General features: G+C 40.9%; 1 protein-coding gene across 1 annotated transcript in view; it reads right to left on the reverse strand.

Annotated features, from left to right (window-relative positions):
- C4H20orf194 (chromosome 4 C20orf194 homolog) overlaps window positions 1-22,931 on the reverse strand; it is a 62,093-nt gene that overhangs the window by 38,886 nt on the left and 276 nt on the right. The window contains exons 2-12 of the mRNA XM_019615177.1: window positions 21,153-21,314; window positions 16,391-16,510; window positions 15,472-15,596; window positions 11,615-11,711; window positions 10,098-10,204; window positions 8,714-8,791; window positions 6,760-6,858; window positions 6,120-6,175; window positions 4,979-5,114; window positions 3,119-3,200; window positions 2,328-2,364 (exon numbers count right to left, since the gene is read on the reverse strand). Of these exons, the coding sequence (XP_019470722.1) occupies window positions 2,328-2,364; window positions 3,119-3,200; window positions 4,979-5,114; window positions 6,120-6,175; window positions 6,760-6,858; window positions 8,714-8,791; window positions 10,098-10,204; window positions 11,615-11,711; window positions 15,472-15,596; window positions 16,391-16,510; window positions 21,153-21,314 (1,099 nt within the window). The remainder of the gene's footprint in view (window positions 1-2,327; window positions 2,365-3,118; window positions 3,201-4,978; window positions 5,115-6,119; window positions 6,176-6,759; window positions 6,859-8,713; window positions 8,792-10,097; window positions 10,205-11,614; window positions 11,712-15,471; window positions 15,597-16,390; window positions 16,511-21,152; window positions 21,315-22,931) is intronic.

Raw genomic sequence — 22,931 nt, forward strand, 5'->3', positions numbered from 1 at the left:
GACTGTAAGAAAGAAGGGGGAAGGCTCTTTAGCAAGGTCTGTTGTGATAGGACATGGGGAAATGGCTTCAAACAAGAAAAGGGGAGATTTAGACTGGATATAAAGAAAAAGTTCCTTCCAAAAGGGGCAGTGAGGCACTGGCACAGGTTGTCTAGAGGTGGTAGATGTCCCATCCCTGGATAAACTCAAGGTCAGGCTGGACAGGGCTCTGAGCACCTGATGGAGCAATGGGTGTCCCTGTTCACTGCAGGGGAGTTGGTCCAGCTGACTTCTAGAGGTCCCTTCCAACTCACACAATTGCATGATTCTCCAATTCCTCTTAACACAGAACTCCCTCACATGGAAACAGTCCTCATTCAAATGACTATAGATGTAGTTTGTGCTAAATATCCCAGTTTAAAAAAAAAAAAATAAAAAAAAGGGGGCAAAAATTAGTGTTGCTCAAACTGTAGAATATCTTAACAAAAAACTCTTGGCAGAAAAGTAGCCCTGCTCTCATCAGTCAAGGCAAAAAGATGTCTTATTGCTGTCCTTCATTGGGAATGTGTTGAAGATCACACCATAATTACTCGAACAAAATAGAATGGTAGCCCCATGTTCTGCAAAAATCAGACTGGTAAACACATGGAACCAACTTTGGAGACTGTCTCCTTCTGGAGAATGTCAAACAAAAGATAAATCTACAATGAGCCAGTCACCACCTTTTGAGAGCATCTACATCAGGCTTAGGCCAATTCTCTTTGGAGAGAATACTACACTGAAGTAAACAAAGATTACGTGAAGCCAGAAGTGATTTACAATTCCTGACATGTTCATAGCTACAGAGTTTATGAAAACAAAAATCTGTGCCCAACTAAGAAGCATCGGCCTCTTGTCTTGCAGCTAAGCTGGAAAAGCATCAGCCTTTTGTCTTGGAACCAAGTTGGAAAAGAAAGACGTAGAGGTCAACAACACATCCCTACTTCTCTGAACTTGTACTCTTCTGCAATTGCTGCATTATGAAGGAAGGATGGAGGGGGGAAAGAAAGGAAACCACAGCATATCAGCCTATGCAAAGCATTTCTGAAGGACGGGAAGAAAGCATCTGAAGCTCCCAAGCATGGTCCAATATGAAGAAACCTCAAAACACACCGAAACTTGCCCAGACAGACAGTGGCCAATTCAAACAATCCCTATTAGAGGTACTGTTCTTCTAACTAACCTCAGAACAGTTCCAAGAAATCATCTCACAAGGGTCTGCAATTCAAACTAACATGCTGTAGATCTCCTAATCCTCTGCCCATTTTAAAATTGTAACACTAAAGGCAAAAATACGTGCTAGCTCCCTCCAGCACATCTTTTCCCTCTTGCTAAAACCAAGTTCCTGAAAATATTCTAATTAGTAAGGAGGATAAAGCTTCTATGGCAAAACCTGGTTTGTTAGGACTGTCAGCAGTCCCAAAGTAGATTATCTACTATCTTCTATGGAAGAAAAGCAGGAATCAGTGTGGATAAACCATGTTATTTTCCGAAGGTCAAAGTTCAAAGCTTTGTAGCTTACTTAAAAAAAAAAAAAAAACAGAAGTTTACTTTACTTTCCACTCAACGTGTTTGTAAAAGACACAAAACAAGGAGTGCCAAGGAGTGGTGCTGCATCCAGAGGGACCTTGACAGGCTGTAGGAATGGGCTGACAGGAACCTCAGAGATGTTCAAGAGGGAGAAATGCAGAGCCCTGTCACTGAGGAAAGCTCCAGGCACCAGCATGTACTGGAGGCACCAAGCTGGGAAGCAGCCCAGCAGGAAAGGACCTGTGGGTTCTGGTGGGCACGAAGTTGAAGATAAGCCAGCACTGTGCCCTTGCTACTAAAAACACTACCAGCATCCTGGGTGGCAATAGCCAAAGTCAAGGGAGGGAAGCCTTCCCCTCTATGTAGCACTGGTGAGGGGACAGTTTCCATGTAGAGGTATTCCATGTTGGAATCTTCACTAAGAAATACAAACCTCAGCTTGATGAAACTAATTTAAGAATTATTTTTACTTCCATGAAACCTACTCCCAGTTCTACATATTTCTACCCTCAGTTTAAGGTGCATTTTGAAGTAATCCAGATGAAGGAACTTGGCTAATGCTGCCTTTAACATTTCAGTGTAGAGCTGATGGAACGTCACACCACGTAACAATTCCTGTTTTGCTCATTAGTATCCTTAGCAATCTTCTCACATTCAAGCTATTCTAAATCTAAAAAGTAGCTCTGAAAATGCCTATAGCCACTGCTACTAAAAGGGGTTTGAGCTACTGCAACAAAGCTGAAAGAGCAAAGGAGTTAAGGAATAAAGTTGGAGCTTACACTTGTTCAGGTTTCTTGTGTACCTCGTTGTCATTTCCTGTAAAGAAAAAAAAAAGTTTATTCTGAGCACCTTTGAAAGGCATTTACACAGAACCTCTTGGACACATACAGTTCTGCTGTATATTTTTTGTGTAATTATCCAACACTTCATATAATTTGAAACTTGTTTGTAGATTCAAAGATCAAAGCACAGATGAACTCATGTCAGTAGAACCTGTACATACCATGGCTAAAATTAAGACCTGCACCCCCAGCACAGCTCCACTGGGTCAGAACAAAGATGACTCTCATGCTGTGTCCTTTCTCCCAAAGGTGCCCAGGAAAAAGCATGACTAGTGCACACACATGCTACAGTTCTTTTGGTCTTTGGTGTCTCTGACAACATTCTAACATTTACTGAGCTGGATGAATTTGAAGATGAATACTAACACTAAGGAGAACTGAATTTACCTACAGATCCCTCCATTGACCCTAAGCTAATTTCATTATTATTATTTTTTTTTTTCCATTTGGCTTGTTTTTATTAGGGAAGATTAATATTACAACACTGTATTCAACCATAGAAAGATGAGTGACAATGACTCAAAGAATTTTCTATTCTTCCAAAAATCCTTGGTTTGTCCCTTCATTTTTGCTCTCTGTGAAAAAGCCACATGATCAACCACTGAGCAATGACTACACGGCCTAACGCTCATAAAGGAATCAAAGCCAATTTTTAATAACTGGAAGTCTTAAATAATCAAAGAGAAGCACTACCTTAGAATATCAGCTGATGTGCTTAACATACTTACCCAGGAAAGGAATGTGAGTGGTTCCAAAAAAATAGGTCCTTGAACAAGCCAGAGGTCCCTTTGGAGATACACACTGCACTACCTAGTGGTCAGTATTAATGAGACATAGAGAGACCTTAGTGAAATGAAGAATTGGTGTAATAATTAATTAACAATAAACTAAGTTCCCCTTAAGTATTCTAATAACTGATATACTACAGGAAGCATACAACACAGACTTCGCTGGTTTAAAAAGAACTACTTACGTTTTCAAAGGTCTATTTCATTTCTGACTTGACCTGAACGATTCAAAGGCTTTGGAAAGGAGATGAGCTCTGACTTCCATAAGTGTTAAGAATGTGTTTTCAGCTTCCTATGCCAACTGCTCTTCTCATGAAAAGGGAAGTGTGTCAGGTTCCGATAACTATGCTTGCACTTGGCTTTATTTACTATTTTCATGATACCCTATTACAACAGTTTCACCTGTACCTGTAAATAAACCATCTTTTTAAGAACAACGTCAGAATCGTGAGACAAGAGATGGAGCAGGTACTGCATCATAAAAAAAATTGTACTTGCATTATGAGAGATCACACATGGACTCAACTGGGACGTTAACATGGGGAGAAAAACAAAACTGGAGGTGTCTTCAGAGAAATAAAGTCACGGCAGCAAATGGTGAATGAGATTTCACTGGAATGCTAACACAACTCTTTCTCAGGCTCCCGACACATATGAAGTGTCAGGGGTACCCATATCCATCCATCCATCAGGCAGCTATGCGTGAAATGTCGTGACAAGATCATAACATCAATCCCTCAATCATACGTTCACTCCACGTGACCTGTACTCAACCACATCCACCTCCTCAACAGCACAAACTCTGGACTCGCACAACTGACGGACACTCCCAGAGGCACAGAGATGAGCCAGCAGGGAGAACTACACAACGCAAGCTGCACGCTACCTCTCCTCCTTCGCTGTGAGTTACCTTCTTGATGCACCCAGCTCAGCCAGGCAAAGGATCTGAATTCCCTGGGGCCGCTTCCCCAGTTACGTCCCCTGCGCAGTAGTGCAACAAGCCATCGACCTCATCATATGTTTTATAACTAAGCTTTTACTTGAAAATGGAAACAAGTTAATCTTACAGCTTAATCTTAACATTTGTTGAACACCAGAAAGATTTTCAAAGTTATGAACTGTTCGGTTCCTGAAGCATACACTGGAATTTGGACATACATATGTATTCTTGTGTACTTAAAAAGCCATTATAAAAGAAAAAGCCCAAAACAACTTGCTGTTTCTTTTAAGAAACAGCTAAATAATTGAGATTCAATTACACTCTGCATGTCACAGTTAACTGCAGTGAACGTCACTATGACAAAGATTTTACTTCTAGGATGAGCATCAGCAATAATTTCCTCTCCCTCACCCACACATGTACAGCACCACAAGTTTAAAAGAAATAAAAAGTAGCCTTTAAAGGATTGCTTTCAGGAGTCCATGATTAAACAGCCAGTGTATTCTGAATTGGAAAGAGGGGAAAAAAAAGCATCTGATTGTTAAGAATCATAGAATGGCCAGGGTTGGAAGGGACCTCAAGGATCACCAAGCTCCAACCCCCCTGCCACAGGCAGGGCCACCAAACTCCACATTTCATACCAGACCAGGCTGCCCAGAGCCCCATCCAACCTGGCCTTGAACACCTCCAGGGATGGAGCATCCACAACCTCTCTGGGCAGCCTGTTCCAGTTAAGGTAACCTATGTTCTTCTACATTAAGGTCTTTAATGGAAAGCAAGTGTTTTAAGGCCACAAAAATATATAAAGGCAACAACATACACCCCCTTTAAAGTGTTGGATAATGACTGAAAAACCTCACCATGTGTTTAGCCGTGCTCCCACCAAGGCCAGTGTTTCGAACAAGGTGTCCTTCTGATGGGAAATTGAAGTTACCAGAGTTCAAGTTTTCTTTTGTTGAGTGGCTACCAAACAGAACGAAAGGCTGCCGGCTGGGGCTGAAGGAAAAAAAAAAAAAGAAGCTATTAATACCAGATACTGGAGAAAAACTAGAAGCAACAAATGAAATCAAAGCTTTCAAGTACGATGGACAAACTGTTCAATTTCTCATGCTTAGTCTCATCCTTAGCTTGTAGGACAAACAACTGCATACAGCTACACAGAAGAAAGTCATAAATCTTCCCACTGAAAAGACCAAGTTCCAAAGGAAAAAGGACTCGAATAATTAAGACTAATTTATTTGGTATACAACAGCATACCTCAAAACCCTGAAATAAGTACAGTAGAATTCAACAAACTCAGTTTGGTTTTCGTTTCTGGCTTGGGGCCCATGACTCAGCTGCTGAGATCAAGGCTTTTCATTATTTAAATGAATAACAACACACAATTCTGAAAACAATCAACAGTGGGGTTAGTTCAGTGTCATGGAATTCCAAATAAAGAAGAATCTGCACAGACGCTGAGGAGCTAAGCAACCTTTATTTAGCTCAAAACAGCAGAATGCTTGCTTTTGCAACACAAACCTCCTTCCTCTCTCTGGTGGAGATTCTGGGCCGAAACAAACTTAAGATGACCTAAATTCCACCACTTACATAGGCCAAGATTGAGTTTCTAAACTCTCTTGTTTTAAACATTGGTTTTGTGTGTTGTGACATGCAGTAGTACACTGACTTCTCCAACTTTCATATTTTAGCTGTTTGTATCATAAACAGATCCAAATTTTCAAATAAGTTCTAGAGTTTATTTTGATATGTGACCATGAAGAAATTGATCATATTAGAATGAAGACTTGATCTTACAGTGACATTAACATCTACAGAATTAAAACCCAAGAAAATCTGAGGTATCCCTTCTAAAAGTGCCTCTGCACAAATGCAAAGACAGGATGTAGTATCAGAACAGTCAGAAAGGGAATTACAAGCATTCTTATGGCATCAGAAACACAGAAATAACCTTCAAGAAACTCACGACACCACAATTTCACAAGGAACAATGACTAATACCTGTTATCTGTTATATGGCTTGAGATCATTCCGTGACTGAAATAACTTCTGAAAGGCTGTGAAAAAGAAAAGAAAAAAAAAGCATTTGATTAAAGAGCAAATTACTAGAATGCGATTTATTCTCTTTATTATCAAGAGCCAATCTGAATTTTCTTCTAAGATTCCTCAATCTTCAAAAACTACTTCCTTTCTATGTAAACCAACCTAGACACCATTAAGTTTTATGTAAGCTTAAAAAAGCAGACACTACCAAAAAAGCAAATGCACTGCATTATTTTTATCCATATTCTATGTTATAACCAGTTATGCCTGAGATTCAACTTATGAAGCCTCAACTTGTCAGTGCACAAAGAGGAGCTTCCATTGAAATGATACTTGATCCACCTGCAAACAGAGATGTGCTGTGCAGACCTAAGGCAACTAAGCTGTACTATATCAGTGAGCACTCTCAGTTACATCGTGCAGTCCCGTGCCACGTATAGATAAGATGAGTGGTGATCTTGAACTGTAGGTTCTGATTCCTCAAACATAAAAAGTGAGATGGGGTAGGCAGGGAAAATATAGCAACAAATTGGAATGCTTATTATTACTTCTGTATAGATGACACCAGTATTTCAAAGAATAACTGAAGTAGGCATACCTCCCCTGCCTGAGATTCTGATAGTTCCAGAATGAAGGGAATTTCAGTGTCAAAATTAGCAAAAAAGTTGGTCCACTGATGTTCAAAAGTCATTAAATCCTAGAAGAAAAATATTCAACATTAACTGTTGAGTGCTACACCACAGTAAGAAGTCACTGATGTTACTCAATGAACCCAAATTGCACTTCTGTATGCAGTACAGAATAGAGTCTGTTCAATGACACAGAAAGAACAAAAAAACACGTAAATATCCTCTTGCTGTTAACTAAAACAGTAAAAACAAATACGAAATGTCCTAAGTTCACTCGGCTTCGTCCTTACTAAGAAAACCAGGCATTTTTAAAAGCAAGTTCTATGAAATCAGAATTGTATGAATAGTTTGCTCATTAATTTCAATGTTTTAGAGAAAGTTTCAAGTCAATTTAATAATTTTCATGCTGAAGACTTAAAAGAAAACCAAAGGGTAAGTAACCCTACTTCACAATAGACTTATGTCCTAGAAAATGGTCCCAGATGTTTATCTCACTTCCAAATAGGCAACAATTACTGATACTTATTAATAGAAAATACTTACTGCCTAAGTTGCAACATATTAAAAGCTTCCCTTGCTGCCAAGCTAGAAATTGAAGAATAAATCAGCAACCTTAATCCCTGAAAATCTGAGCTACATTTAGAGATGGGATTGCCGTCAATGCAGAAGTTGGTGTGCAACCTGTCCTAGCTGAAATAACATCTTATTTTGAATGCCTGAACATGTACAAGAGGTATTCTAAATTGAGACAGGGTAGATTTAGTTTAGATATTAGGAGGAAGTTCTTCACACACAGGGTGGTGAGGCACTGGAACAGGTTGCCCAAGGAGGCTGTGGATGCCCCATCCCTGCAGGCATTCAAGGCCAGGCTGGATGTGGCTCTGGGCAGCCTGGGCTGCTGGTTGGTGACCCTGCACACAGCAGGGGGTTGGAACCAGATGATCACTGTGGTTCTTTTCAACCCAGGCCATTCTATGATTCTATGATAGGTCAGAGATGCAGGAAGTCCATTGTGAGAATTCATGTAAAGACAAACAATATTCATGGCTCCATTTTCTAGCACTGAGATCTGCCCTCTTTCAACTGAGAAATCACTTTACAGTGTGTGTTTGTATTTCACACAGCTCCAGGGTAGCCACTATGTGTCACTGTTATCCACATAAAGCAATTATGAAGCAATCATGGAAGTCTCCTTTCCTAGAAAAACGGCTGCATGTATGGCAGTTTTTCCCCTTACTACTAAGGAAGGATTAATGCACACAAACATACAACCCTCTGTACTTTGTACACAGTCCCATGACCTGAATAATGCCATCTAGGGACTCTTCCAATATTTGAAGGGAGCACATAAACAGGAGGGGGAATGGCTGTTTACAAGAATGGATAGTGACAGGACAAGGGGGAATGGTTTTAAACTGAGACAGGGGAGGTTTAGGTTGGATATTAGGAGGAAGTTTTTCACACACAGGGTGGTGATGCACTGGAACAGATTGCCCAAGGAGGTTTGGATGCCCCATCCCTGCAGGCATTCAAGGCCAGGCTGGATGTGGCTCTGGGCAGCCTGGGCTGCTGGTTGGTGACCCTGCACACAGCAGGGGGTTGGAACTGGATGATCACTGTGGTCCTTTGCAACCCAGGCCATTCTATTACTAAATAGTTTTGTCTCATTTTAACTTTCAAGCTAAAAAAACAACTGAAATTAAAGCATATCGTATAAGAGTGTAACAGAGTGATGAAAGTGAGCTACAATAGCAAACACTCACTAAGACTGAAGGAAATTTGGGAAGGTTACCACTACACTGGAACTGGATGAGCACTGTGGTCCTTTGCAACCCAGACCATTCTATGATTTTAAGAGTTACAAGGAACCCATGTCTAGCTATTTTCAAGTTCTGTAGACTCTGCAGCTATTTGCAGTATTACCTCAAAGAGCAAATCCTCCAAGGAAACAGGATCCATCTTGCTGTATGTTTTCCACAAATCAACGCTGACGTCCATTAACTGAAAAATATTTTAAATGTAATTCTGTGAGAAATGCCATGAGGAACATCCCATACACAGGTCTGAGATGCATTGAAAACAGACCTGCAGCACACTGCCCAGCCACAGTCCTCCCTAACTCTGCATTTAGAAGTATTTTTCCATTACTGGTTACAAATGAATGGACTGGAAAGGATGCAAATATTCTGAACGCTCATCAGCTTCAGTATGCACAAAGTTTTGCTTGCATCTTTCCAACAAAACTCTTTTTGAAAAGTCAATTAAACCATTAGGAATAATGGCAGCTGGTGCAACCAGAAGGACACCTGTATCTGAATGACTTCTGCATGTACTCTGTCCCCTCTAAGCCTCACTGTTTTACCCAGTTGTTTCGACTACTCCTAATATGAAGGCAACCATTTCCCAAACAAAATGAGAGAACAGTATCTCAAGCAAATCATATAACATTTATTTTACCACATAACACCCAAGATATTTCTTATAGTTACTACAGTGCTGTTGTTAAGAGAACAAGTACCCTAAAAATACTGAAAAAGGTTAGCAATCTCTCAGTGGATCTAAGATATTCTAACTTAGCAGCATTGAATGCACAGCAGAGGGAAGGCAAGTTTGAGGATCAAGAAAAGCCATTCCATTTTAATAATGGAGAAAGTATTAATTTATAGACCATTTACAGCAATCCCAAATGCACTTCCCTCCACAGATTGTTTTTCCTTTCCCTGCCCGTGACACACAGCAGCTTGACAGAGAACCATGCAAAAGCAGTTATGTAAAAAGCTAAGAATGCCACTTCCCACTTGAAATCCCCTTATGACTTGGAGGAGGAAGGAAGCAAGAAGTCATGCTGGAACATGGCTCAGAGGTGAGGTAACATGCTCACTGCTCCAATTTTCTCAGCAACAGCCATTTTCTCAGCTCATTCTACAGCATTCATTACTAAGCAGCTTCTCTTACAGCACTCACGAAGATCTGCTCCCAACTAGCAGAGCTGAAGGAGTTGTGTGTCTGCTATTAGGACACCACAGAACATAAAGAAAAACATTCCAAATCACAGCAGAAGGCTCCAGGTGGAATAACAACCATTTAGATCAGGCAGCTCGTAACAGTCTTTTGGTGAGTCTTGTGCCTCCATCCTTGGACATTCAAAACACAGCTTGGAAAAACTTGGAAAAACACCCAATTTAAAAGTTGAGCCTACTGTGAGCAGCAAGTCAAATGATCTCATTTTTTGGCTAAAAATGATTCCACGAATCTACTTCTGTTTCAAAAAGGATGACGTAGGAAAATGAAAAACTGAAGTACTCACTTCATACTTCATGGTAAAGAAGCCATCACCACCAATTCCCTCCAGTGCAAAAGCCTGCACTATGGGCCACTTCTCAACAATGAACATATCAAAGATCTGTAGATGACCTGCAAAAGAGAAGATTCACATAACCATTCTCTCACAGACATTGTCAGCTCCTAAGACCTTAGAGTGCTCTGAGATTCTAATAAGGGCTCTTGATTTTCTTGTTTGTACAACTTCAAATGTGTGCGTTTTTGTGAGGAATGTAGCTTTTGAAGACTTTTTTTTCTCTACACCTCAAGTTTACCCCTTTTTTCCAGTTATCAGCTTTATAAAAGGTATTACTTCTCCTTGAAAATCTGCTTCCAAGAGCATTTTTCTCATTCAAGTTCTAGATAACAGGCAAGAAGCAGTGCTTTTTCCAAAATCTTCTATTCCTTGGCCATAAGTTTGATGTAATCATCATTGCCCTCATTTTAGTCAGAATTTTAGGTAAGGGCAGGGGAAACTGTTCATTCTGGCACAACAAAACTCATCAGTGGAGCTCTAAGTCATCTGAATTGAAGAATAATCACTGTCCTTAAGACACACTTTCTGCAGGGACTTCCTAACAAAGGGCCTCCATCCTTCCCCCTGCCCCAATTCATTAAGGATTTCACAGGCAATGAGAGCATATCACCTTTTCCTTAGGGGAAGCAAAGAATCATAAAATGGCTTAGGTTGGAAGGGGCTCCAAAGGTCATCAAGTTCCAACCTCCTGCCACAGGCAGGGCCACCAACCTCCAGATCTGGCACTAGACCAGACAGCCCAGGGCCTCATCCAACCTGGTCCTGAACACCTACAACATTTCCAGATGCTGCTGCTTAAACTTTGAGAACACAAGCAGAGAGAAAACGTAGTACTGTTACTGAGAAAACAAAGCTAATGAAAGTACTCTGCTTTGAATGTGAATAGTTAAAAAAAAAGCCAGTTTCTTCTTAAGAGAAAAAAACCCAAACCAAGAAAACTACTTGTCTTTCACCTACTGTACTACAGATGAAAAACCCCACAGTGAGTAAGCACATGTATTGCTTTGCTTCAGCATTATTCACTGTCAGGGATACAGCAAAATACACTTTACTGAACAATATAAGATTAAATTGTTCAGAATGCAAGGCTGGCTACAGATCATAACAGGAAGCCACACAGCCCAGATTCTTCAGTGCTAAAATAGGAAACTTGCATAACGAAATGTTTATTCTTTCTTTACAGAAAGGAGCATTTATCAAGCTCCCATCTGAACAGAGAACTTCTGTAGTAGCAGAACACCCTCCTCTGAATGCAAATCACTTCTCTGCCTCACACTGAGAGCATTCACTCTTCACTTGAAGTCTTTGGGCTAACGTTTTTCAGAAAGAAACCCAACTCCTAAGCAGGAAAAAAAGGCCAGATTAATCCTTATTTCTTACCAAAGGCAAAGAAATCTTCATTTCTTGAACTGCTTGACTTGCATGCTGCAGAGCATTTATGTCAAGCATAAGGCAAGCTAACCTACCTTGGCAGCTGTATGGAATACCAATGCGACTGCAATCTCGAACCATGTCTACAAAGCTGGAAATCTTGAATTCCTCTGCAGCTTCTTCATCTTCGTACTGAAAGACAACATTCAAATTAGTTGGATTGTTAGTTTTACTGTGAAGAGGACATACATTGTAGAGCTTTAATGCTTTAATCTCACGGCAAGCGTCGTATCATGTAAACCATCAAAATATTACCTACAGCTCCCAAAAACTGAAAGAACCTCTTCAACCTCTCTGGTTTGAAGACTACGTCATGGCATGGACACATTCAAGCCAATGGAGACCTTTTTTATTTTTTAATCCAGCTTTACAGCAGGGTTTTTAATAAGGCTCTATGAAGGCATAAATGCATACCGTATTTTTCAGTTATTGGTGAAATATTTTGAACGTCAACTGTTTGATTCTGGACAATTTTTTCAACAATGAAAGATATTTTGAGAGTGCCACCTGGTGTGCCACAAAGAAAATGATGGGGAAAAAAAGTAGATTAAGAACATTAATACAGAACAACAGACTGACTAGTTATGCCTCAGGTCACAAGCAAGCGATGAGAACTAATTCCTGACTGAAGGAGCAGTATATGGAGGAAAAGCAGGAAGAAAGAAGTCACAGCCAACCTCATTTCATGAGACACTTGCCTTTCAGAGCATGATCAGAAGGCAGAGGTGCTTTGCTTACCTTTTATCCTATTTTATTTTACATTGCCCAAGGTAAATTACACGATTAAGAACTTTCTACATGCAGCTCTTGGGAGCTTCAGGGTACACCCAAGACATTTATTTTAAGAACAAGTTCATTTCAGACAAGCCTGAACTTAAGATGCAGCCCAAGTTCCTCCACGATGTGTTCTTTACTCAGTCCCAGAAAACCAGATCAAAGTTTCAGGTCAAAGCCAAGCACTAAAGAACTGCCAATTTCTCAAAACTTAAAATGCCATCAGAACAGGAACTGGTTTTTTGGCAGGATGCTAAAGGCTTGCTATCTATTATTGCAGATATATAGAACCAGTGCAGTATACAACCAGTACAGTCATGATACTCAGAAAGCTTACACAATTCCTATCTTACTTGGCAATAAACTCCTGTCTTACTCAGCCATTTTGAAAACAAGCATTCCTCAGTTGTATGCTTCTCCTTTCCCTAAGACAGAATAGCCACTTAATTTAGAGTAATAGAATGGTTTGAGCTGGATGGGACCCTTAAAGACCATCTAATCCAGCTCCCCTGCAACAAACAGGGACACCCACAGCTCAGAGCCCTGCCTACACTTCTTTGGATGCAGCCCAGGATCCAGTTGGCTTTCTGGGCTGTAAGGGTACACTGCTGGCTCACACCCAGCTGCCACCTCACCATAATTCCCAGGTCCTTTGCAGCAGGCTGTGCTCTGTCCCTATCTCCCCCAGCTTGCACTGCTAGCAGGGATTGTCACAACCCAGGTGCAAGACTTGGATTTACTGAACTGCCTGGAATTCCCGTGGTCCGGTTACAGAAAAATGGGAAAGAAGGAAGGAAGGAGAAATAAAGGTTTTGCCAGATTTATCAAGAGCTACAGAGCCAGGTATGGCATTATTTGCTGTATTTCCAGAGCAATGTTTCACTTTTTAGAAAAGCAAGCAAAAATTATTTCTATCATTGACAAAAAAAAAAAAAAGGCTGCTTGAAAGCCACTCCAGGCAATCTTTGTGTAAACAGGATGTATCTAAAGATTGACACAGCAGTATTCTTTTAATTGTGTGGGGTTTTTAGTAATTCAGGAGTAATCTAGGAAACTGGCAATTCTTATACATAAGAAATGAGAGGAAGTGCTGCTGCATGAATGAGCAGCGTGATGCAATGAAATAAACCCTGTATTTTCAGCATCAGAAATCCCAAACTTCCCCATTTGTTTCTGTACTGTTTACCTTTCCAGTTGGATCGTTATTTCAAGCTAGCACTGTGTGATTAAGGTGACTACTTACCAGGACAAATCATATAAAATCCCATAAGCAGATGCAGCTTATTTTAAAATAGCTTAGACTGCAGTTATGCTAGCAGCAGTGTGTTAAGAATGCCTCCAATCCTCATTCCAAAATGCATGGTTGACTGCTTCCAGGCATGCTGCAAGATTGGTCCTTTCAGCAGTGTGTTTCACAACACAAAAACATTAGGAGGTCAAGGTTTAAGATTTTGCTATGGTGTGTTTTAACCTGTTGTTCAACTGTTTCCATCTTAGCAGCAAGTAGTTAACCACACAGAACTCATGGGACCCTATCCAGAATACTGTTTGGGACTGGTATATAAGCTCAGTAAGAGCCACCAAGCACAACAAGGGGCTGGAGAACTCATCCTACGGGGAGAGGCTGAGATTCTGCTATTGCTCAGAGGCTGTGGTTGCACCTCGTAGCTTCCTTTCAACATCTAGAAAACAGTTACTGAGATGACAAAGACAGACTCTTCACAGTGCCATGCACTGGCAGGTTGTATGACAAAAAGCAAGATCTGAAATAAAAGACATACAGATTGGATAAAAGGAAACACTTTCTGCCATTAGGACAGCCAACTCATGGTAAGTCAGGCAGCCAAGAGAAGTTTTGCTGTCGTCATCCTTGGAGGTTTTCAACACCCAGCTATAAAAACTTGATCTGATCTCATTGCTGACCCTGCATTAAGCAAAGGGTTAGACAAGATTATTTCTGAAGGTCCTTTCTAATGTGGGATATTTCATAATTCTGGGATATAATCTCATTAGAAAGCAGCCCCACAAAAACATTATTAATTGTAACCTCCATCACTTTCAAGCTGGAAGCAGAAGGGAACAAAATGATTGTCTCCCTGACCTCCCCATTTATTTTTCCACTAGTTTCACCCTTTTTCATCAAGGCTCCAAAGGCACCATTCACAGATTTCAGCATCACTCTGATTTAGAAAAGTAACTAAACAGAACTTAATGGAGAAATTTGCCTTCATAGGACTGAATAAACACTACTCCAGTCTCAACTGGAATAAAAAGGTTCATACTCTGCACCTCAATAAGCACCAGAAACACCTGCAGAGTAGCACACAGTGGCAACAGAGTGCTGTTCTGTCATCCTGCAAACATACAGAAGTGGCACAGACCTTGGCAGCTAAGCAACTGATTGTCTGCAAGCACCTTCCCTGGTGTCATTCACTGCAAAAAATAAGAATGGGCAACTATTTTCATTCTTTACTCCTCTATCATTACAAGAATAACTACAACACACGTAGCTTTTCTAAGAATACCTTGGCTTTCAAGTGCAAGATGAAACTCTTATCCAGTAGCCACATTCTGATTGAAGTGAGTGACACAACCCAGCCTTTCTCATTACTGAGATTAATACCACTTGAAAGGAACAGTTGAAAGTTAAAACCAAGGTAGATAATAGAGTTTACTGATTTTAAATGCCTAACTAAGCCAATCTTTTCTAATATTCCAAAACTATTGGCACACAATGCATTAAAACACTGCACACACTATCAAAAGCAAATACAGCCATCACTGGAAACCACAATGCTGACTGATGTATGTGATTCAGATCCTGCATTTTTTCAAGCCCACATTTTTCCTCACTGAAAGATCACTGAGTCATATCAAAACAAGAGTAAATTAGTGGGGGAGCAATTACTTTTTATGTGTCAGCAAATGCAGAGTACTCAAAACTTATTTTTCTTGCAAAAGAAAATTAAAATCATACATAAATGCAGATCATTCCCTACGAAATATGAAACAGAAAAGGAATTCCAGAAGGAATGTAAATAAAAGTTCCATTTTGAATGAGTTCATCAGAAAGGTATTACTGAAATGCAAGTCTTATCTGCACCCCTTTTCCACTTACCTCATTTTCAGTTAGGCAGTGAAAATGCAAGTTCCTCCAGCAAGCCACGTATGGCAGAAGATGATTATAATTCACAGGGTTACAGTACAGATGGACACTATCAGGTTTTATTAGTATGATTATGTCTGCAACAATCAGAACAAGCATTATTCCAGCATCAGGACTCCATAATTATACAACCACAAACACAGGAACTGAACAGAAAACACTTTCCCTATACTGTACATCATTAAAAGAAACTGTTTAACTATTTAAATAAACAATCATTCCCCACTTTTTTTTTTCTGAAAAGGAACAGTTGGCAGCCATACACTGCTCCAACTACAATAGTACTTTTCACTGTTTGGAACAACTGTGGGTTTATTCTGAAGTCTTGCAAAGAACTTGCATCAGCCTGTCCTTTGACAAGCCAAGAGTGTCAGAGATGAGCACTCACAGAGCACTCAGAACTGTAAACTACAGCTGCTCTTGCCTGATATTACATCAGGAGGTTGCTCCAACTGAAATCCAGCCTTGCAGCACACAGGATAGATACTTAAAGCTTTGTAAAAAAAATAATGGAATAATGCACACAGTGATTGGCTGCCTTTCAACTATTACAAAAATGAGTAAATATGTTCAAATAAAAGAAAAAAAAAAAACAAAACAACCAAGAGTATTCTAGAACTCCACTGGTTTATCACGCACTGATTGATAACAAACGTACAAACATACCACGACTGAACCAGGACTTCTCATAGTGGGTGCATTTCTCCACGTTCATAACATCTGAGTGGGGTATGTTTGAAAACAAGAGCTCTTTGGGAGTGCTCTCCATCAAGTTTTCATACAATTAGAGCGAGGTGTGTCTCTTTTCCCAGCCTCACTCCATCTCCAGAAAGAGGAAAGAATGGGTGAAAATGCTAAACACACTACTTACCATCAAGAACTTCTTCAGGAAAACCAGTTCTTTCAAAGTCATTGTTACTCTGATTATACAAGCCAAAAAGCAGATAGTTGGCCAGCTCCCTGCAGCCTTCATTGTATCGACTGTCTATTCCTGCAAAAGCAAAATCATACCTGAGATGTTCTGTCTTAACATAGCACACTTGAAACGTTTGGGTTCTTCCCAAATAAGAAAACTTTTTCAATAGAAGTTTTATCTGAACACTTTCTCACGGTCAGGGAGCATTCTGCTTTAACATAGTGGAAAAACAGGGGAGGGAAAAGGGAGTTTTTCAAGTTTGTTGCTACATACTCTCACTCCTCCCTTGACCTAAATCTGGCTCTGCTTTAAATCAAGTTTGCAGTGTTCTGAAGCAATAGAATTTCAACTTTAGTGACACAAACCTGACATCTGTCCGTACGCAGTGTTCATTCTAACAAATATGTTCTTGATTGAAGCCTCCTAACAAACTAATCCTGTGACCTAAATCTCCTGCTTTGGAATACATGATTAAACACTATCTTGCAAGTATTACAGTATAATCCCTGAGTCACCAGAAAGCCACTGCAAACTTCGAACAGATAATAAAAAAAAGGTATTCTGACCAAATATGCAGTACACAAATTGGAATTACATGACCCAACTGAAACCATTCCACGATGCTCCAATTCTGTACGTTAGGAGGTGTTCCCTGACAAAAGGGAGTCTTGGCAGCTCATCTGGAACTCAGGTCACAGCACAAACAGGACTCAGCTGAACAATCCTCAGACTCAGCCCTCTGTGCTCCCTCCCAGGAAGCAACCAGCCCTTTGCTCTTGAGAACTACTGAAATGTAACCAGTCACCTTGAAATCTAGGATAGCATTTGAAAGCTAGCACACACAATGCGCTGAAAATAATCTGGTTTACTGCTGACTTCCCTAACTGAAGCATCTTTAAAGGCAATCAGATGAGCGATCAACTGAGAACAAAGCAAGAGTTAGGATGGTCCCCTTTCAGTGGCAGCAAGCTGTTAGATCAGTCGTTCTGCAAGGAGTGTTACTGATGTTCCACAAGCAAACATCTCTTACCATACCAAATGCTAATCTGACAAGACATCACCAACTGTGGGCTGAGCAAAGGGAAGGGGGCAAAAGTCACAGCCACTTCCATCCAGCCAGGCTCATGATCGTGGTCTACAATGGCTAAGGAGCCAAGATGGTGAGCAGCAGGAACAGGCAAAGTAAGAGAGTTAGTAGGAAAAAGGAGGAATAGGAAGTCTGGGAAAAAAAATAATAAAAATCAGAGGAAAAATGAGAAATGTCCTTATTAAAAAGGTGTAGTAATCATTGGAAGAGTTTGAGAGAAGCATCCATATGCACCAGCTCTTTTTTTAGCCAGGATTTTTCATGTTGTGGCTTTAGCACTATTCTACAGAGGCAGATGGAGTTAAAGGAACAAATACATTCAGTGGAAAACAAACAGGAAACGAAACAATGACAAAGATAAGATGCATCCAAAAAGTCTATCAGGAGCCCTCAAGAGAACAATGGGGAAGGCCAGCAACTAGGAAACCCCCATGCCTGGCTCCAGCAGAGCTGCAAATTTAGTAATCTCTGTTCCCAACTCATCACAAGGGCGTTGCTAGACAGTGACTCAGGCCAGCAGCCCACTGCTGCCCAAGAGCCAGTGCTGCAACCAGCGCTTATCTGGCCTCTCCAAGCTGATTCAGTTCATCAAACAGGCTGAGAGCCAGGCAGGTATGGAAAGCTTGTCAGCTCAGCAAGATGTACTGCGTGCAAGATATCAGAAGAACACCACAAGTGATGACAAAAAAAATAAAGAGAAGCAGACTAGGGACAGATTCAGACTCCTTCTTCAGCAACAAAAGGTTATTCAGCTCTGCCATCTCACATATTTGCCATTTCCCAGTTGCTAAGCTGACAAAAACAACCTAGAGGGGGAAGAAGTGCTGCTTTCTGCGTCCTAGCCAAGTATTTGTGGCATGCCCTTCTGCAGCAAAATCAAGAGCTGTTCTGTAACATGCTGAATGCCCACAGGAGTGCAGGAAGGTGATGCTGGAGAAAATGGACAGGTCACCTTTTGCCAGCCACTCAAAACCATCACACAGCTGTGGAATGCCATGCAAGATTTACTGTCCCTGAAGAGGATAGGAAAAGTAAATGTCAAAGTCCATTAAAATGTACTTATCTACACTATAGATCAAACTACAGATCAATCAGAAGAGCTACAACCCACAGACAGATTTACAGATACAGCCTACTGAAACCAAACACACATCCTTGGGAATCAGATCAATTTAACAGAGAGCTAAAAGGTAAACTGTGAGCAACACAGTTTATTTTAAAAAGTGACAGTGCAATTTAGGTAGTCAATATACTGTTTTCTTAACAGACTGAACAGCAACACAGCCCCACTGAGGTTTTTAAAGACACATCTGACACACATCTCTTCCCCCCTGACCTCCACATTCCTTTTTCCTGTCATTTGCAATGCCTTCTGTCCCCAGCAAAGAGTGTAGAATGCCACCATTCAATACTTTAGAATATCAGACCCAGGATTATTTGTAATTAGCCAAACTAAAGCTGGGGGAAAGAGAAATCCATTTAAGCCCAGGTCATTAAATATAGCCAGGAAAAAAATAACATGTGCTGACTGTTTAAAAAGTGTAAGATTATCTGCTTTGTACAAACGTCAGGAGGAATCAAGACATTTTTGTCACGCCAAGTGTGAATTCGAAGACTGTTTTAAAGCATTTGTAAGAAAGACATTCTTGCTTAACCAGAAGTTATGTGAGAAATTCTTCAGACTACATCAGTCAGGTCAGATTAGACAACAGTCTCATTGTGGGTGCAGAAAGAGATTAATGCAGAGCACAAGTTTAACAACAAAACACTTCCTATACTTCCATAAGAGAAATGCTTATTAAGAGGTATGGTCTTATGTATGGTCTTAAAATATTCCACATTACTCTGGGGCTTACTCAAAGAGATTCCTTTTAACTGATGTTTTTCATAAAACAGGTCAATCTTTTGCTTGGGACTTAGTGCAGCTTTAGCATTACCAATAGACAGGGAGTAATGCAGAGCCAATGGCAGAGATGGCACAACTTGATGTATTTTATGAAGTTAGGCAGGCATCAAAAGCAAAACCAAGACCTTTATCTTGTATGATTAAATTCCATTGACACAGCTACCTTTATAGATCTTCTAGCTGTGAAGCTACTACTAACTTTAGATCTCAAACTATTACAGTAGGAAATGTGGGTTAGGAAGAGTTATAATATACAGACAACATCAATCTAAAGAGAAGTAGGTTCTACTACTTCTTTTGTGGCCCAAGAAAACTTCAAGTCTTCTTCACAGAATGGCCCAGGTTAGAAGGGACCTCAAGGATCATCAGGTTCCAACCCTCTGCCACATGCAGGGCCTCCAACATCCACATTTCATACCAGACCAGGCTGCCCAGGGCCCCATCCAACCTGGCCTTCAACACCTCCAGTAAATGGACTGGACACCCACAGCCTCTCAGGGCAGCTGTTCCAGCACCTCACCACTCTCTCTGGAAAGAACTTCCCCCTCACATCCAACCTAAATCTCCCCTCCTTCAACTTCAAACCATTTCCCCTTGTCCTGCTGTTATCTACCCTTTCACAGAGTTGATTCCCCTCCTGTTTGTAGGCTCCCTTTAGGTACTGCAGGCTGCAATGAGGTCACCCCGCAGCCTTCTTTTCTCCAGGCTGAACAAGCCCAGCTCCCTCAGCCTGTCTTCATAGTGGAGGTGCTGCAGCCCTCTGCTCATCTTTGTGGCTCCTCTGGACCCTCTCCAACAGCTCCCTGTCTTTCTTGTACTGGGGGCTCCAAACCTGGACACAGCACTGCAGATGGGGCTTCACAAGAGCAGAGTAGAGGGGGACAATCACCTCCCTGTCCCTGCTGGCCATCCTTCCTCTGATGGAACCCAGGATAGCATTTGCTTTCTGAGCTGCAAGGACATTCTGCTAGTTCATGTTAAGCTTTCCATCTATCAAGACATCTGGGTCTTTCTCTGCAGGGCTGCTCTCAAGGACCACCTCTTCCAGTCTGTGCTCTTCTCTTCTTGCTGCACCATTAAAAAAATATCCATATATAGATAGATAGACAGACAGACAGATTTATATAAAACAGGCTATGGCAGGAAATTCTTCCTAGTATCACTTAATGCAAATCCATGTAACCCATTTCCCCCTGCAAGCCAAGCAGGGTGAAAAGCCATGCTTGTTCTCAACCACTGCTCTCCATAACCACACACATCATCATTATTAACACTGGCACTCGTAGAGTCCTCTCCAGTCCCTTTACTTCCCTGCATTCATGGAGTAACCAGCTGCAACACACCAGCTTTCACCTCTTACACCAAGAAACAAAACACACTGCCTGGATAGCTGACTTTTTGTCCCAAATAGGTTAAGTTCTCCCATCTTCCTTTCAGTGTGGACATTGAGAAAGATTCCCTCTTTCCTCCAGCCACTGAATTTTCTCAAGGCTTGGAAAAGAGCATTGACATTGTTATTTTTGCACTAAACATGCCTGAAAATAGTAAATAGACTTAAGAACTATTTTAGGGAGGAGAGAGTTTAATTATCAGATAGATGTCTGCTGCTGAAGAACAGTGGGCAAGAAAAGTAGATAATGCTACTGTTTCTGAAAGTCATGGCATCTAAATACAATGAGAAGAAGAAAGAGGGGGAAAAAAAAAAAAAAAAAACTAACACTAACCTAAAATGCAGAGGATTCCATCAGGTTGAGATTTGCTGCTTTGTGTCAGGATGCTCTGGATGTTTCGCAGGCGGCTGCAGCTGCAAAAGAAGGAGAATTGGTCGTTAAAGAGAAAACTAGAAACAATAGTTATAGGTTCTAAGCACGTGCCCTGGTTAATCTCTCACCTCCAGCAAGAACTTCTGTTCATGTTTCCCTGCACCACGCCAGCAGTGCTCCTTGCTGTACCTTAGAAGCAGGGAGCAAAGCACTGCAGGACAGGTGATGCCCAGGTAGAGGTGATGAGAAAAGGGATTGCAGTGGCTCTGACAGCCCAAGAGGGTTTGCAGAAGCTGAGAGAGAACTCAAACACCCCCAGCACCATCAGACCACTTCCACCCCGTGTTACTACATCACACAGACACACTCCAGATTTACTTAGTCCACACTGGGGAAATTGGAAACTTAAATACTCTCATAACAAAAGCTCAACTCAAAAAGAGTCAGACTTTTTACTATAGATTTGCTCCTGCATGACACAGTAACAAACATCACTTACATTACTGAGTTTTCAGTTGATATAAACCACAGCACAAAACACATTTAGAGTGAATAATACTTAACACAAATTTACAGGAACTTTCCCCTCCTATACCAAACGAGACACCTGGAACATTTCCCTAACCTTTCCCAGGTAACCTTTAGCTCTTCAACAGAGCTAAATTTATGATATACCCAAATAAGCAAGAAAGCAACATCGAGCATTCCTGTTTTCATAGTTACTTAAGTAAAAAGCAAATATATCTTTTTAGTGAGACTACGATTATCATGCTCTACTTTCTCTGAAAGACAGGCAAGAGATGAAAGATGTACGTTATAGCTCATCTAAATGCCATTCAAACACTCAGATAAACAGTAAACGAGAGAGATTAGGAGGAAGTTTTTCATTCAGAGGGTGGTGAGGCACTGGAACAGGTTGCCCAAGGAGGTTGTGGATGCCCCATCCCTGCAGGCATTCAAGGCCAGGCTGGATGTGGCTCTGGGCAGCCTGGGCTGCTGGTTGGTGACCTGCACACAGCAGGGGGTTGGAACTGGATGATCATTGTGGTCCTTTTCAACCCAGGCCATTCTATGATTAATTGACACGTTCAGCTCCAACAAAAGGCAGACCTGATCAAATAGGTTCATCCTCTGTCAAGAAAAAGCAGTATTACATGCCCACACAATGAGCAGAGAAGAGCACAAAAGAGAAACATACAGGTCAGGCTATACGTTACTCCATAACAAAATATAAGACCATAGGCATGTTTAATTCAACCTTTAACATTCATCAGCTTTCGGAAGGGCGTTTTTCCTCGCCTCAGTTAAAGAGGTGGTTTCTATGAAAGAAATCTTTGAAAAAGCTTCTGAGATATTTTCAACGTCATTTCAAGTGTGCATCAATCGTTACATTGAAAGGCTGACATTAAAAACAGGCAACTTCTGTGTCTGAAGAAAGATGTTATTCAGAAACACTGAAGGGAATCATTAAAAATCTCACTACACGCTTTTAAACAATACGGGCTGGACTGTGTATGAAGTCAGAAGAAAAAAAAAAAAAGGCAGTTTCTTGCATTTCACATTAAGCAGTCATCTGACAAAAACACAGCAATGGCCCTGGGAACAAAACCCCTGACTTTTCCCACCTCCAAAGTGAGTGCTGTCTATACAGAACTGAGTCTTCCATTTTGCCCTGATTCCAAACAGAATCATAGAATGGCCTGGGTTGAAAAGGACCACAATGATCATCTGGTTCCAACC

The sequence above is a fragment of the Meleagris gallopavo genome, chromosome 4 (assembly GCF_000146605.3).
Source record: "Meleagris gallopavo isolate NT-WF06-2002-E0010 breed Aviagen turkey brand Nicholas breeding stock chromosome 4, Turkey_5.1, whole genome shotgun sequence".
Lineage (NCBI taxonomy): Eukaryota > Metazoa > Chordata > Aves > Galliformes > Phasianidae > Meleagris > Meleagris gallopavo.